General features: G+C 39.3%; 1 protein-coding gene across 2 annotated transcripts; it reads left to right on the forward strand.

Moving 5' to 3' along the window:
• The first annotated feature begins 1,295 nt into the window (after positions 1 to 1,295).
• On the forward strand, positions 1,296 to 14,946 carry OTULIN (OTU deubiquitinase with linear linkage specificity). Of its 2 annotated transcripts, none has more exons than XM_080581825.1 (8): positions 1,296 to 1,319; positions 2,480 to 2,812; positions 5,647 to 5,723; positions 6,562 to 6,656; positions 7,878 to 8,021; positions 10,390 to 10,515; positions 11,753 to 12,022; positions 13,325 to 14,946. In XM_080581825.1, exons 2-8 carry the CDS (start codon positions 2,502 to 2,504, stop codon positions 13,517 to 13,519), a joined length of 1,218 nt encoding a protein of 405 aa, XP_080437951.1. In that variant the 5' UTR covers positions 1,296 to 1,319; positions 2,480 to 2,501; the 3' UTR covers positions 13,520 to 14,946. The 2 variants fall into 2 exon arrangements, with proteins under 2 accessions (XP_080437951.1, XP_080437950.1); XM_080581824.1 differs by lacking the exon at positions 1,296 to 1,319 and adding an exon at positions 1,531 to 1,727.
• The last annotated feature ends 1,907 nt before the right edge of the window (positions 14,947 to 16,853 follow it).

Consider the following 16,853-nt stretch of genomic DNA (forward strand, 5'->3'; position numbering starts at 1 on the left):
ATGACTACTTTTGGGGATTTAATTTTTGTCTTTTTGTGATGAAGAGAAAAGAAAAAGTTACGTAATTGACATAAATCACATCTGTAAGTAGATAAATACTAAATGCAAAATAAATTCAAGACTTATAAGACAGGCAACTGTAATGACTCTTAAATGCTACTGAATATAGATTATTTTCATTAAAGGAACACGGGAAATGGGTACATTTCAAGTGGACTGGCTTTTGGAAGAGGAGTAATTCTCAAATGCCCAATGTGAAACAAGAATGCATTATGAGTCAAAGCAGCAGATCAAACAGTTGTTCAAAGAAAAGCATTTTTCAAAGGAAATATCATTGTCAAGAGCAATCCAGCACAGATTTAATCTGGGAAAAGAAGAGAAGTGTATAAGGTATAATAAGGTAAATAAGGTAAATAAGGTAAATAAGGTAAATAAGGTAATGCTTTTTTTTTCTTTCCCTCAAACATTCATGATAGTTCTTTGTGTCTCAAGAATAAAAGAAACAGTTTTTTTTTTTTTACAGAAATGTCCATCAGTTTTATGTGACTTAAAAACGAGTAACATCGCAAATTGCTTGTTATTGTCATTTTGTCTTTCTATAGGTCTTAATTACTACCTAACCTCCTGTCAGAATGCTTGTGGTTATTTTTCCCCAGTCTTAGCACAGCTTAGCATTACACAGAGAATGTATATTCATGTGAGGGAAAATGAATTGCTGAAAGATTAATACTTTTTTTTTCCTGGCATCTTCAGTCCTGATTTCAAGGTGAAGTCCCTCCAAAATGCTCACTTAAATGGACTTTCTTCTACCAAAGGTGGTCCTTTCGGGACCCAGGAGTTGGACTCGATGATCCTTTTGGTTTCCTTCCAATTTGGGATATTCTATGAATCTATGATTTTTCTACTTTTTTACTGTTCTGGATATTACTTGTTTTTAATAGTATTGGGTATACTTAACTGAGTAACATGTATTTTAACTTTGAAAGGTTTATTTTTTAACTTGCTCAGCAGCGCTCTAAGGCCAAGGATTTCTTATATTTTACAGCTTTGTTTGAGAGAGGATCATTAAAAACACACCTTAAAATCAAGGCCTAGGCTTGAATCAATGTGGTGACTATTTATTTATTGATTGATTGATTGATTGATTGATTTTCTGGAGGAGGTGTTTCCTGCCTCTGACAAACTCCATATGATGGCTGTCACCTGTGCATTATCTTTTACAGTGCTGGCATTTTACAGGGGGCATCTGACAACTGGAAAGCAGCTCCCCCATGTATTTAAAATAATCTATCGCTGTAAGCAAGGATTGGGGGTTTCACGTAAGTCCTTTTACTTCCTGTAACAACAAGCCTTTTCTTTTTACGCTTTATTGGAAGGGGAAGAGAGGAAGCCCCTACAGCCCGTGACGGACGGGTTCCCAGCAGGTACCCTCTTCTCCCTCGCGCGGCCGCGGCCATCTTGCCGGCCGGCCACACAGCGGGGGGCGCGCATGCGCCGGAGTTCCGTGCGGGCGCTCCGCATGACCCGGGACCAGCGGCGCCGGGCCGGAAGATGGCGGCGGCCGGGGCGGAAGCGGCGGCGGAGCGGGCCCGGTGCAGGCGGCGGCGGCCGCTGTAGGCGGGCGGTTGGGTCGCGGCCGGCCCCGCGGCCATGAGCGGCGGGCGGGCGGCGGCCTCCTGCCCTCCGCGGGGCTCCGGGAGGCTCCGCGGCTGCGGGGCGCCGGGAAGGTGAGGAGGGGCTGGCCGCCGTGCCGGGGGTGGCGGCGGAAAGAAAGGGGCGTGAGGGCACGGCGGCGGGGGGAAGGAGAGGCTGTGGCGGGGGCCTGTGAGCTGGGCGCGGAAGGACTTAAATAAAGTTTTAAGTATAGCGGCTGGTGATGGCAGGTCGGGGGTGTCCGCCGCGTGAATTTGGTAACTGCACACCAACCCTCCTTTTTGCGGTGGGGGGGGGGCACGTAACAATTTGACATAAATACTTGTGAGGGCACGTCCAGAGCCTTTGGAAAACTTATTAGAAGGTGTCACAGGAGCTTATTTCACAGCGGTTTGGGAAATATCCTGGGGTCAACAGCCAGCGCTGGTTTTTGCATTGCACCGGGGTTATTGCTTAATACGGCGTTTCACAGAGCACCGCCTGAGTTTGTCAACGTGCTCTTCTTGCAAGACTGATCCTTGTTTCATTGGGATTTCTGTTAATTATCGAGTGTTCAGGTGATTGAGCCCCAGGTAGTTTTTGAGGAACTGGCACAGAACTGCTTCAGTGAGAACTGATCTCCTCCTCCTGCGGAGAGGAGTTTGGAAATAGTTTGGGAACTGTTATCTTTACCAAGCTCTTCTGGATGTTGCTCCTTCTTTTAGATAATTTAAGTAACATCTGAATGTCCAGAGTATAAGTTAACTATTGAAATATTGCAACTTTCTTAAAACATGTGCTTTTGCGCTACCACGAGAGATTCACGTTATGTGTGCATTCTTCAAAGCCAGGATAACTTTCAGGGATGGATGACAGAGCCACTCAGCCATTCTGCCAGGGCAGAACAGCTGCAGAAAAAGAGTACTGCGATACAGATGATGAAGCATGAAAAGGAAGCTGGTGTTCCTTCTAATGAATTTGGCTCAGCAAACGCAGTTACTGAGCAGAAAGGGCAATCTACAGAGGAAATGAGAGAAGAATACGTATACAGAAGTACTGGGGGACCTGAGGAGACAAATAGGATTACATCGCTTGTGACAGATGAGGATGCTTCAAGAAATTGTGAAATATATTTACCTGTGTCTTGTAATCCTTCAGCAATGGAGTTATCTCTGGACAGGTGAGGATTTGTTTAATATAGAATCTTTTTCCCATAAAAAAGGGTACTTCCACTTTATGAAATTTTGCTAAGAAATTCACTTTCAGAGGTTCCAATGAGTTGGTGTAATCAGTCTAAATGTTAAATCTTGAAATTTATGAAGGCCACCTTCACCCTTCGGCCAGATGCATTGTTTTAATCTTTGTGGGTTTTTTAGTGCTTTTTAGTCTTTCCCTGTCTAAGGGAATAATTGATCCAGTACTAAGTTCTTTGAGGGTAGAAACTGTAAAAAGTAAAGGTGGGTATTCTGGTAGCTTGTTTTTAATGTTGCAGACACTTTGCAAGGTGTAGTGCAGATAACAGGAGAAGGCTTTTTTAATCCTAATGCTTTAACCACTGCTTGTTTTCTGTAATAGTGAAGACTGTATTCTGTTCCTGACTCCTCCTGTTGTTTCACTTAATGTGTTATAGCTTTATTCAGAAGTCAAACTGTTTTTGTAAGTCTCTTGCCTTACAAGAAGTAAGGCTGAAGTCAAAGATGTAAATTTATTTCAAACTTTTTTCATTCTCATTTTTTCATTTTTTTTTCATTCAATTGTTCTTTTCCATCTGTTATTTTCACTGTTGTCAAATATTGTGATGATTAATGGGAAAGGGTTTAGTTTCTGTGTTCTTGGTTCCACAGGTTTACTTAACTGAATAATCACTAGGCTAGAACAATGCAAAGATGTGAGCTCTTCTCTGAAATGAAAGTGTCTGTGCAGATGGATTGCACCTCTTAGCTACCTTGATTTCACAACAGCTCGGGTAAATTGCAGTGCTTTGTTTGTGCTGGGTGTTAGCTGTCAAGTAAACTGCTAATGTTGTTATGTTATCAACTCCCAGAAAGAAAACAGTATCATCTGCAGGAGGAAACATCACACTGCTAATTTGACATCAAACTTCTTTGACCTAACTCAGTTTACCAAGATGAGCACTGTTTTCTCTTAGTAATCTAAATGTATTCAAGACTGTATCCCAAAGCAATGCTCCCCCAAGTCCCGTTGGATCCCTTCTAGAAGCAGGTTCATGCTCAGAGGATGAGGTTGTTGCATTATATTTTAAATATTTCTTACTGCATTTAGCCTGTTTATAAGCTAGGCTAGGGATCACTCTTGTTGTTGGGTAACAAGTTCTTATTTTTTCATTGTGTTTTCAAGGTTATCAAGTATTCTTGAAACTCTTCACAAGCATTGTTGGCCCTAAATTTCTGGTGAGAAATGAGATCAGGTGTAGAAATTAAGGTTTGCCCAATGCCACACTGTAACAAGGATAAGGACTTTGGATATGTATCTCTGAGACTTCTCAGCAGATAGTGGTCTTTTATGGGGGACTACATCTATTGTTTCTGTTTTTAATTTATAGTTTTTTAGTATTGTTACACATCAGATTTCAAGCAGCTATTTGAGCAGCCAGGAAACCCAGCTTGAAAGTTGAAGGTTGGAAATTTGAGTAAAAACTAAACTGCACCTTCACAGGACTGCACTGTAGGTGACGGTTTCTTGGTATCAACCTATATTTCCCTTTATGTTGAACATTTTTCTTGTTCTTGAGGGAAATATATGCAAATGGGTTAGGAACTTTACTTTTTTTTTCCCCCTTCATAAAAAAGCTAATTTGGATATAAAGAAGAGGAAACGCAGAGCCATAATTTACCAATGTATTATTTAAACTTTAATGAGAGTAACTTACCATCTGGCTACACACAGCCTGTCCTTATGGTTTTCCTAACTGCTTGTCCTCCTTCCATTGTGTAAGATGAGGCAGGGTCACTGCCTTTATTTCTTTCTTGTCTTTTGCAGGCAAACTGGGGTTTTGAGTAACATGTTAGAAATCACCAGTAGTAGTGGGCAACGAATAATAATCTTACACTTTTTTTGCACATGTACTTTCTCCAAAATACAAGCTTTCAATATAACCTTCTCCAATTAGTGGTAAGTCTAAATGGCTTAGTAATATGTTTGGTGATACACTTTTTTCCAAGTATTTTAGCTGTGAAACTGATTTTCAAAAGTTTATTTATTAGGTGTTATTATTGTCCAATCAAGTTTAGAGGAGTGTGTGATTTACTGTCTTTTTTTCTTGAATGCTGCATGGGCCTCCATTCCTTACAGTAATGGTCACACCTCAGATTTGAGATCTCTTCTTGATAACACTGGGCTGTGCACAGAAACCATGTGCTTTCAGGCCATCTTTTCCTCCTTTGTGGTTGTAACTTGAGTTCTGAATATGTGCATATAGGTTCACATGGAGACTCTTAACTCTTAAGACAGCATACTTCGACCAAAAAGCAAAAGCTTATATTACAGCAGAAACATTTGCCTGGTTGTGAATTTTGTTTCAAGTTGGTACCATTCAAACCAGCTGAAGATAGCCGGCTGCTGTTTATCGTGATGTTCTGTTGCATATTCTGCTCGTTATTAGGCATGTTGTTCAGCCCCTATGGAAAAGATATAAAGCTCTTGTGGGTAATATGTTTTTAGTTGCATGCACAGGTTGCAGTATTCATGTATACAGATTAATAAGGCATTTTGGCTTTTATTGTTTGCTAATTTATAAAAAGTACAATTATAAAGGGGCTTTAGCACTCTGTCATCTCCATACAACCGGCAGAAGAGCAATTCAGACAGTTTCATTACTACCATTGGTGTCATAAATAAGAGTTTTATGCAAATGTGTAAGATGGAAATCAAATGAAATTGATATAGTACGTGGAGAAAGACATAAGTGTTTGCCTGTGGTGATAAAAAGGGGTAAAAGGTAAGTGACTATAAGATTAGTGCTGTTACATGACGTACGTGTCAATTTTTTTGTAGTGAGGAGGACATGTATCGCGATGCAGAAGAAATAGAGAGAGAGAAAATACTACTTGTTTGCAAGATGAGCTCTTCAGGTATGTTTGAACGTTGTGTGGCATTTCAATTACAGCATTACAATTAACTGTAGCACTAATTTGTAACAATTCAAGACCTTCATTTCCAATGATTTTTGTGCATGGATGTCTGTGCAATAGAAGTTACTTATCGTGACTGATTACATTGTACAATTTTAATTCACAAAAAGATCACTTTTACGCAAATCTAGTTGTTCTTTGTATATATTTTTTTTGTTTCTATTGTTACTTTACGAGAGAATGTGAATCCTTTGGAAAGCGGTGATACAGCCTATGTTATGACTGTTGTGTTTGAGAATTACTGATTTATATACATTATAGAAGCATCTGTTGTTGAGCACCCCTGATAACCTTACTCCTATTTGTTTAGGTGCAAAGGCTGTTGGGATTCCAAGAGAACCATATTTTTTTCTTCCCAGCATATTCAGGAAGACCTGTTGTCTTTCTTCCTTATAGTCTGGCTTTTGAAAGAAGAGGAGAAGTTTCTGTTGAACATTTTTTTCTCTGATTTCTCTGCTAAGATGATGAAGAGTATCTTAATAATTTCTCTCTTTGCCAGTTAATATTTTTGGAAGACAGGAGCAGAGTGTTTTCTGTTTTGTTGAACTAAGTCCTTCTTTTTGTTCACTTGTCATTCTCAGAGCAAATGGCTTTTTTTTTTCTGGCTACAATACTAATAGCTACATAGTAGTTATAAGTTATGCTGCCAGTCTCTTTGTGCACCAAGGTGACTTTAAAGGGATAGCATGTATTTAGAAGTCTAAGTAATAATGCTTTCTCTATGTTGTTCTGTTTCACAGTTCTCCTCAGTGTAATCTTGCCTATTCTGTATTGACAGAATATAAACCAAGTGTTGCACCCGAAATGGATATCATGGAGTATTGCAGAAAAGAATGGAGAGGAAATACACCAGTAGCGAAAAGGATGAGAAAAGTATAAGTTCTACTTTCTTACTTTTATTGGGCTTTTTGTTTATATTTCTATGTTTCATAGATGGTTTCCTCTGCAAGAGACCTTTAAAACAGGAAATGCAACAGCAATATTTTTCAGTGTCTAGTCATGGAAGTGGCTAACAACTGGAAGATGGTTTTGTTCATACTTGTTCAAAATGTGTTTTTGGCAAGGATACTCATGGTAATATTAAAATAAAAACCCTAGACTCTTCTTCATTACTGTTTTCAACTTAAATTTGGTTTATTGCTGTGAAATGGTAATCACAAGGACTATTGAGATGGCAGAGCAGTTGGCCAAAATTTATTTGCAGAAGGAAAGTAACTGAAGTAGGTGAATGACTTGATTTTTAAGATGGGGAGCTGATGAGGATCAGGCTTTTTCTTTTAATTTTTCCTGAATCTCTTTTTCTGTACGTCTTGGACATTTTTTTAATTAATTTTGAGCTAGAATGTTATAAAATAAAGAAGACTGGTTTTGGTGTTCTTTTCTTTGTTTGAAGTGGTGTTGGGTGGGGAACTTAGCGGTATGTATGAATTAACCTGAAATACTTTGTGTAAATCAAAATATCCATGTGTCACCTTCAAGAGGTTAGTAAGAATAGAGATGTAGAGCTCTGTAAATGAGCTGTAGAGACATATTAAGCTTCAGAGTTTGCATTTCAGTGTTGCGCCCTGTTACACATGTATGTCTGGGAACAGCAGGGAGGGGACAAATGTGCTGAGACGTGTCAAGGTATTTCAGTATAAACACAAATTTTCCCTAAGGCAAAAGCAAGCTACATGTGACATGTATTGGGTAAAATGGCATAAACTACTGCTGAAACTTCTTGTAAGCATGCTGTTTTTAGGTTTACGTTCTTGTGTGTGTGTTTGGATTTTATTTGAAATCTAAGTAGGCTAGCTACCTACATTTCAAAGATGTTTCTGCAGTGTAGTCAAATAAATGCCACAACCAATTATCTACTTCAGTTTCATTGGTTTCTTGTTTGTTATTCAGCAGAGCTAAAAGCAAAAAAAGCATAGTTTGATATAAACTCATACAAACTTTCAAAACATTTAGTAGATTAAATCTTTTTAAAAATATTTTCATTTGGATGTTCCTACTCTAATACATTTTACGATGCCAGTGCCTTGAAATATCTTGGTACCTTGAATTGCTTTATTAATGCTTTCATGTTATTTGGATTTTGTGTTTTCCTAGGGATATGAAGCAGTTGCTCAGAAATTTGCGTCAATAAGGAGAGTACGTGGTGATAACTATTGTGCTCTCAGAGCAACTCTCTTCCAGGCACTAAGTCAAGCTACTCAGCTACCAACCTGGCTGCAGAGTGAGGATTTTACCAAGGTATGTGTCAAACAGATCTTCTGACAGTAGGTGTTGTTGGTTCTAACCTATTGGATAATTTTAACATTTTATTTCTCTGTTACATGCTCACTCCTCAATATTGCTTAAACTGAGAAGTGGTAGTGTTCGGTTGTGTTGTAGATTTACAGCGATAGCTTCAACCTGGAATTGAGTCCAGGTCAACGTAGTTTCCAGTGTATAATGAATGAATGTTATTATGCTGAATGTAATGTAACTTGTCTTTATTTTGATTTCTTCTTAGTGCGTGTAATACAGCAGTGAAAGGTTCCCCCTAAAACACCTGGCCGTAAAAAATTTATAGAGAACTTATTCTAAGCACATCTGGAAAAACATCTTTTTAAAATTATCATGTATTTTTGTGTGCCATAGACGTTCTCTCTAGAAATTGGATTAACAAATTGGATGCTGCAGGCTTTTCAGAATGTGTGTAACCTGTGTCTTAAATGTTACTTAAAATAAGTATATGAGCAACTCCAATCTGACATGAAGAATAGTCCTTCTGGAGCATTGATGGATAAACACAGTGCGTTTTGTTAGGAATAGAAGAAAAATATTCCAAAAATTGTCTTGTGTTAGCAAAGTCCATTGGTGCTAATTGAATATGGAAGAAACATGTAAGAAGCTGCCTATACGAAAGCGGCCTGCTTCAGGGGAGTAAGTTTCCAGTTACCCAGGTTGCTGCTGGATATATAAATGATGAACCTCTGACACGCTCGGTTGTAGCCAGCGGTCAAGATCAAAGGGTAATATTCTTATCGCTTATCACCTTCCTGTATAACTCTGTGCTATTTTAAAATTTCTTATTGTGATCATTATCTTTACAAAAACGTCAGATGTTTAATTACTGATAAAAATATTTGTGAAATGTTTCATACTGCAGCAGTACATCGTAAAAAGTTTTCCTTTTTGTAAAATTATTCTCCTGACAACTCTCTAGACACTGTCAAACTATAGAAGATAGTTTCTCAGTGCTCTTTCAAAGAAGTTGCATACATTTTCATGTTCACCTATTTTGTTGTTGTGATTCACAGAAGGAATGTCATACTATGGTAACTAACACCTTTTTGAAAAGGCATACAAGTTAATAAAAAGGCACTGATTAAGATAAGCTGTTAATGCATCAAAGGCAGTAGCAGAGGGCATGTAAGAGAAACGTGTTGACAACTAGCAATACAACACCTTTTAAAAAAAATGTGACAATGGTGTTTAGATTCATGTGCATATACCTACCTATAGGAGTTGCTGGCAAATAATCTTTGATTTAGTTCCATGTATCAAATTAGCGTAGCACTGAGAAGGAATGGGGGGATTGCGTATCTGGCATTAAGTACTTGCTTGCCATTAAAGAGAACATACTATTAATTTGCAGTCTGGATAAAATGAAAGCTGGCTGGTAGTGACTGGTGGTATTCATGCTGCTCTAGCCAGGCAGTTAATTTAATGTGAGGCACAAATTACTGTGCAAGCTCTAGCAGTGAAATGGTAACGCATAACAAATGAGGGCCAAAAACTGGGCATGCAACTGCCAGTATATCCTTCAAGAGGAATGTAAAAGCTCTTAAGTGAGCAGGTGTAGCATGTGAGCAGTACAAAAGGCCGTTCTGAGGCTAAAGTATGATCTCATGCATCAACTAATCATAGAACATCTGAGTTGGAAGGGACCCACAAAAAGATCCTTGAGTCCAACTCCTAGGTCCCCAAAGGACCACCAAAAAACAGAAAATAAACATCAGACCATGTGTCTGAGAGCATTGTCCAAAAGCTTCTTGAACTCTGACAGGCTCAGTGCTGTGACCACATCCCTGGGGAGCCATCTTCAGGTTGTTCTTACAAGAAACCTTGTCCCATGGTGTTCTAATTAATGTTCCCTGAAAAAAAAAAAAATAGCAAAAAACAAAACAGTTTTCATGCTCTGGATTAAGCATTTACAAAGAATTCTGGTTTATCTGGTGGATGTTATCACCTCTTTAGCCTCTTTTGCTTTTGGTTCAGGGAAACTTTTAGACACAGTCACTGTTTTCTGCTGTTGGAGTTTAAAAACCATCAAACCTTGAGTAACTTAAGGTGATTTTTTTTTCTGTTGCTTATGTATTGCTTAGATGAGGGAATAGTAAGCAGTAGACCAGTATTCTGACCATTAGCCAGCAAGTATTATCCAGCCAGTTGTGTTCAGTTGTGGTCATAGCATCACATCTGTTCAGGAAATCATAAAACAGATCATTTTAAGGTGAAAAATATATTGTATAAAATCATTTAATATATATATATGTATATATTAATGTGTAAGGCAGTATTTATTTCAAGATTTTTTTTGACTTAAACTGCCTTTTCTTTTGTCTACTTCCAGCTTCCTGAGAACTTGTTGAGCAAATATGACTGGATCAAGCAGTGGCAGCTAAAACAGAAACTAGGCAGGAAGATGGGAGAAATAAGTGATGAAATAAAAGAATATTTAATGCTACTAAGGAAAAAGGTTGGAAAAGTACTTGTTTGTTCTTGGTCACTTGCAAATAAGAAAAATGGTTGTGTTGATAGTAGTGTATTACTTAGCCCCATTTTCCTTTCCATGGCCCCCTGAAACTCTGGAGCCTACATAAAACTCTTCAGTTGTTCATGTTTTAGTGTTTATGCATATTCTCTTTTTCAAAGACTTTTAAAGAATATTTTGAAGGCTGCATTCAAGCAGGTTGGAATGAAATGCTGTTTTGGATTAACAAGCAGAAGTAGCCAAGCACTACACGGCCTCTCTCAGAACAGGGAGAAAATATGATAAAGCTTGTGGCTTGAGATAAGAACAGGGAGGTCTCTTGTCAACTGCTGTCATGGGCAAAACAGACTCAGCATGGGGAAAATTAACTTATTGCCAATTAAAAAGGGACTAGAGCAATGAGAACTAGAACCACCTTATTCCCATTCACCTCTTCCACCTCCCAGTCCAAGCGGCACTGGAGAATGGGGAATTGGGGCTGCGGTCAGTCCCTGACGCTTCGTCTCCGCCGCTCCCTCACGGTCACTCTCTGCCCCTGCTCCACGTGGGGTCCCTCCCACAGGATGCCGTCCTTCCCGTACCACGGGGTGTCCCTCCTGCACAGACCTAGGGGTCTGCAGGGCTTTTTCTCACTCCTCTCTCCCAGCTGCTGTTGCCCAGCGGGTTTTCCCTTTTTTCAACCTGCTCTCCCAGAGGCCCACCCAGCGTTGCTCCCTGGCTTGGCCCTGGCCAGCAGCGGGTCCCTTTTGGAGCTGGCTGGAGCTGGCTCTAATCTGACATGGGGCAGCTGCTGGGCTCTGCTCACAGAGGCCACCCCTGCAGCCTCCCTTCTGCCAAAACCTTGCCACATAAACCCAATACAAATATGCATTCTGAATAACTGAAATGTAAAGAGTATGAAAAATGTAGGATTTATGACAGGAAACAAAGAGCCTGTTGCCTTTTTCTTTTGACAATGTGTTTTGCCACCTTGTAACAATTTCCAACGTCCCCCTGTTTTGCTCTTAAGGACTAACACAAAAACAGACTAACCCAGCTTGACCTTGGCAGAGCTACAGCTGTGGAAATACTCTAGATTGTTTTTTAAAAAGGTACAGAGCCTTTTTCAAGTTAAATTCTGAGTGCATATGCTCAACATCTGATGATTCACAAGTGGCTTTTTGCAGCTCCTGCACAGTGATGGCTATTGATACATGTTGTGTTTGCTTGTTTGTTTTTACAGTGGAAGTATATAAGTGAAATCAAGGGTCCTATTGAGAAACAAGAAGCATGTGATAAATTGTTTAAAAATGAAGAGGAGGAGTACAGTCTGTATGAAGCTCTGAAATTTTTGATGCTTAACACAGCCATTGAGTTATACAATGATGATAAAAATGGAAGGAGAGTTCCTGTTTTCTCATGGTTACTGTTTGCACGGGATACATCCAGCAACCCTTGTCAGTTAATGCATAATCATTTGAATCAAATAGGTCACAGTGGAGGCCTTGAACAAGTAAGAAGAGAGTGTTCTTTTAGTGTTATTTTTCTGCTTGGAATTTGCAGTGGTTTAAGAAATTGTCCAGCTTTTGTTAGTCTGATCTTTCATTAGAAAAAGTATAGTAGAACCGTTTGCTTTTACTAAGGATCTGTAAAGGTCTTTTAAATGCTGATTCTTCTGTGGCTGATGACATTGGGGTAAGTAACATCATGCTTTGGAAGTATGGTATTTATTCATAGTAGCTATTGTCTTAGTCTCTTAATTGTTAATTTAGCTGTTTAAAAATATGATAAAAGCTAACACTCAAGTGATGAAGATCATGTGCAGAACATAGACTTGCTGGTTCTGATAAATTAATGGCACTTATTGCCTCATATGTTGCAGAAATGATATGCATATCACAAAAGCACCCCAGAACAAAACCTAGCAGTTAATGAGATGAATAGTCTTAAAGACTGTGGAAACATCTGTTTTAAAAATCCACGTGGTACATCAATTAAATTCAGTAGCTTAAAAACACTAAGAGCATGGGAGCATTATGTTTGATTTGTGTTCTTGGCTTAAAAATCTGGTAACCCTGGCATAGGTGAGACAGGTTGCTACTACTGTTAAATTAGCTGATGACTTGCAAAGATGAAACTGCAGTGATTTTTGTCAGCAGTGATGTTTTTGCTGTCCACTTTGGTCAGTAAGTGATGTTGCATAATTCCATGCTGACTAAACTTATTTATTTTGGTAATATTTGTTGTTGTAAATTGTTATTTAGAACAGGGTATGCTTGTCGCTGTAGTAGAGAAGATAGAGGAAGAAGCTGGAAAAATCTTCTGAATTCCCTTTGATAGCTACAGGCTTTGTAAGGGCTTTCCATCTGCTGTTTATTGGCTAGAAATTCAGAGTACCTGCTCTGAATTCCAATTTCAGGGGGAAGGGTCGTTGCCTGAAGCTGGTCCTTGTCTGGTTTATTGACTTAATGGGATGAGTACTGCTCTGAGAGACTGTCTTTCCTACCTGCTCATGGCAGTAGGGAAATGGGATTCTCTGTATAAACCAGTGTTTCCGAAGGACTTGTATCTTACTGTGACATTTTTGCATCTGAAGAACGCTATGTTAAAGGCATGTATAGTAGAGCTATCTGTGCACCAAGTTATGAATGGCTTTAATGATCAAGATACTGATTGAGAGGCAGTCACATACAGGCATTCACGTTTCTCGTATTTTAAAATGACATCTGATCAGTATTAGTATTTTTTATATGCACTATTTTGTAAATCTATGTTTGATTTTTACATGCCGTATTTCTGCTTTTTTCCGATGTAGGTGGAAATGTTTCTCCTTGCTTATGCTCTGCAGTACACCATCCAAGTGTATCGACTGTATAAGTATAATACGGATGAGTTCATCACACTTTATCCCAATGACCCAGAGGAGGACTGGCCTGTGGTGACTCTCATAACTGAAGATGACAGACATTATAATATTCCAGTCAGAATGTGCCAAGAAACTATGTTATAAAGAAGAGATTTTTAGCAGACACACCTGTGCTTATTGAGGTTTCCAGTGCTGTTTTGAAACAGGATGATGATGAAATCTGTGTTATTAAATCTGCAACAACTTGAAACCCTTGTTTTAGAAGTTTACATCTGAACTAAAATATCAGATTCCGTTCTAAGAATAAATGAGTAAAAATTTTGGAAGCATGGCTTGTTACAAAAAAAAAAAAGTAAAAATACGGAAACTTCTGCAATCTTTTTTTTTTTTAATTTATTTTGAAGGGCTTACTCTGAATAGAAATGCAAAAGCTATAGACTTTCTTCTTTTAAGAAGATACGTGAGGCTTTGTAGTAGGACATGAGCTGACTTGTGCTCTCCGAAGTAACGAGGAACTTTTCTAGACACTTAAATTCATCAGTAAGCTGACAGTGTCCTGACTGATTTTTGTAGTGCTGCACAGAAGCAATTTGTGTAAAACTTGGGTCTCAGGAAACAGTATAATTCTTTTGCAGTTGGAATTTTACATCTACCATGGTTTTTATGCTGTAAGAGAGATGCTTATTTAAAGTTTCCTAATGCTTTGGGGGTTTTTCTAGACATGAATATTGCATTTAGAAGCCAGACATTTGTTACACTGAAAATGAGGAGCTTTTCCGCTTTCAGCCCCTAGAGAGGATCATGGCAGCAGGACTTGATGATAAAGCAGTATAGACCATGTTTGTCAATAGGTGATGAATGCAAAACTGACACAGAATTCTGTCTTCAGTGACAGGAGATGACCACCACATGCCCACTAACTTACATGTCTGTTAATGTTACCGTTTCTGTAACGTTAAGCTTTATTGGTAACTGCTGTGGAGATCATCAGGGTTTTAATTCACAAAGGCAGTGCTGTATGTGGAAGTAAATTTATGCTGTCACTTCTCCGCTTGTTGGAGGAGCAGGTAGGAGGTTCTATGTTTCTGCTTTCTGTGTTCAAAATTTTTTCAGTTGAAAGAACACAGAACGTGTCAGGTGCTGGCATAGCTAAAATAAATACAACCTTCACCTTGAAGTGGAAGTTTGCCCTACAGATGATTGTCGTACAAGAGTGAGGTTGATGAAATGCCAGTCATACACAGATCACCTGGCTTCTTTTGGAAGGTCTTATATAAAAGGGATAAGATTACAAAAGCTACTATTCATTCAACTATTCTGGAGGAAATGATATGCAAAACTTCAAATTCTTCTGGTTTTACTGAAAATTAGTGCATTAATTTTTATTTTATTGTGAAAGATAATGAGAATGTGTATTCACTGCATTCTAAAATGTTATTTAGATGCATCTTAATGTGGTCTGTCATGTACTCAGTGTTGTATGTTACTTTTGCCTTGTAAAACTAGTCTGGTCTGTTCCAGAAAAGTTTCTGGGAGCTACAGCAAAAGCAAAATAAACTCATCTGGCAGTATTTTGTTTCTTTGTCTCATGCCATGTTTTTGTCCCTAGCTTTTCATTTTTGAGTTTTTAACTTTGAAGTCCTCTTTCTGATTATTTACATCTTGAAAGCTGCAGAACATAGTGATGTATGTAATTACAAGTAACTGTTGGCTTGCTGCTTGCTTATGGATGGAAGAGGAAAAAAAACCACAACCTATTATCCAAGTAATACTGAAGGGGGAAACTAAAGTAGCTTTTCCAACTTACTAAACTCTGGTAAGATAGTTGCACTTCTGAATTAAATAACTGAAATAATCCAAATCTTGGTATCATTTAATTCTCACAGTTTTAACATTAATTTTAATCAACTGCACCATTCTTTGAAAATACATCCTTGTCATACAGTTGGAGCAGTGTGATACATAAGGCTTTTTAAGAACTGGATTTGCAGGTGTTACGTATGTAAACAATTCACATAGCTGGCCTGTACATTGAACCAAGAACTGCAGGACTGAGCACAAGGTGTATGTATGCATTGTCTTATACTGCTCCTGCAGAAGTTAGCAAACGGTAGAAAAGCAGTTGCTTTGTATTTTCCATGGATATTTTGGAAATAAATAATACACTTGAATCAGAGTGCTGTCGTTATACCACAGGCAACAGTCCAGGTGGTCCTGGGGCTTGCTCTGCTTTGCATTGTACCCTGTGGGGACCACTAGCTGTGGACAGAGCTGTATCGAAATGGAGCTGCCGTGTGCAAGACAGCGCAATGGAGGCTTGGTGTAGCTCTGAGGAGCTTGTACTGAAACCAGCCTGATGTGCTCTGTAGGGGCTTGCCCCAGAATCTGCCTGCCTGGGGAGGTGCGGATGTGCTCAGTTCAGGACTGTAGCTTCGTGCAGATTGTTGAGTCACAACTGCCAAAATCCTGGCCAGATTTGTTTCTGTAGGACAGCAACAGCCCTACCATCAGGTGCTAGTGAAGGAGAGCAAGGGGGAACTTGTCTCTTACCGGGATGGTGGATGTGATCAAATAACGCTTTGTAAGTGTTAAAGCAAGCAGGGAGAGGGAGCTCTTGCACTGTGTATCAAATGCATAGCTCTGTTCATGCTCTGATGTCCCTAATAGTTGCGTCAGCTCTGCGCGGTCTGCATTTTGTTGTCTTCTGTCCGCGATTGACATTTGTTCCCCCAGCACGCCAGTTGGCAGGACAGGACTGAAAATGTTTTAAGATGACCAAATGTGCTTTATGAATACTCCCTTTTTTGGTGATGGTGGAAGTCCACAGGGAGCATCTGTTGGAAGCTTGCCCCTAGATGAATAATTGTACCATGACATCGAATAACAGGCTTTAAGTCAGACAGATGCAAAGAGCATTTCCATTTATAAATTTGTTGAGGAGGAGAATCAACATAAGTGAAAAGGAAATGTTATTAACTCCAGAGCTAAAAGTGATGTGGGGAATGTTTAGCATGGTAGAGGCCTCTTGGAAGAAGGTGATTGTCTAACCTCTTTTCCCCATGTCCGCATCAGTGCTGATGACTTACCATTATTTCTGTTCCTGACTTCTATTCAAGCCAATGAGATGCTAAAAAAGCAACAAACCACATGATGCTTTGAGCCATTGAGGATCTAGGCAGTACTGACTAAAAACTGTTCTATCAGTGCAGTCGAGGGAGTGTTGTGGCATACTGACGAGGAGTGGAACACTGAATGTCATTGCCAGTCGTCTTCTCCAGAGGACCGTTTCCCCAGCTTTGCAGCCTTTTTGGAAATATGCTTTTTTTTTTTTTTTTTTTTTTTCTGTTTTCACATACCTGCCAAGGAGGTCTCTGAAGTGATGTATTTCATTCAGGCTGTTGCAGCGGGCAGCAGCTGCAGGGGCCGCCTTTATCAGGCTATGTCAGGTAGCCCCTGCACACGCTCTTCGGCATCAAGC

This window comes from Anser brachyrhynchus (genome assembly GCF_964034855.1).
Source record: "Anser brachyrhynchus genome assembly, chromosome: 2".
Classification (NCBI taxonomy): Eukaryota; Metazoa; Chordata; class Aves; order Anseriformes; family Anatidae; genus Anser; species Anser brachyrhynchus.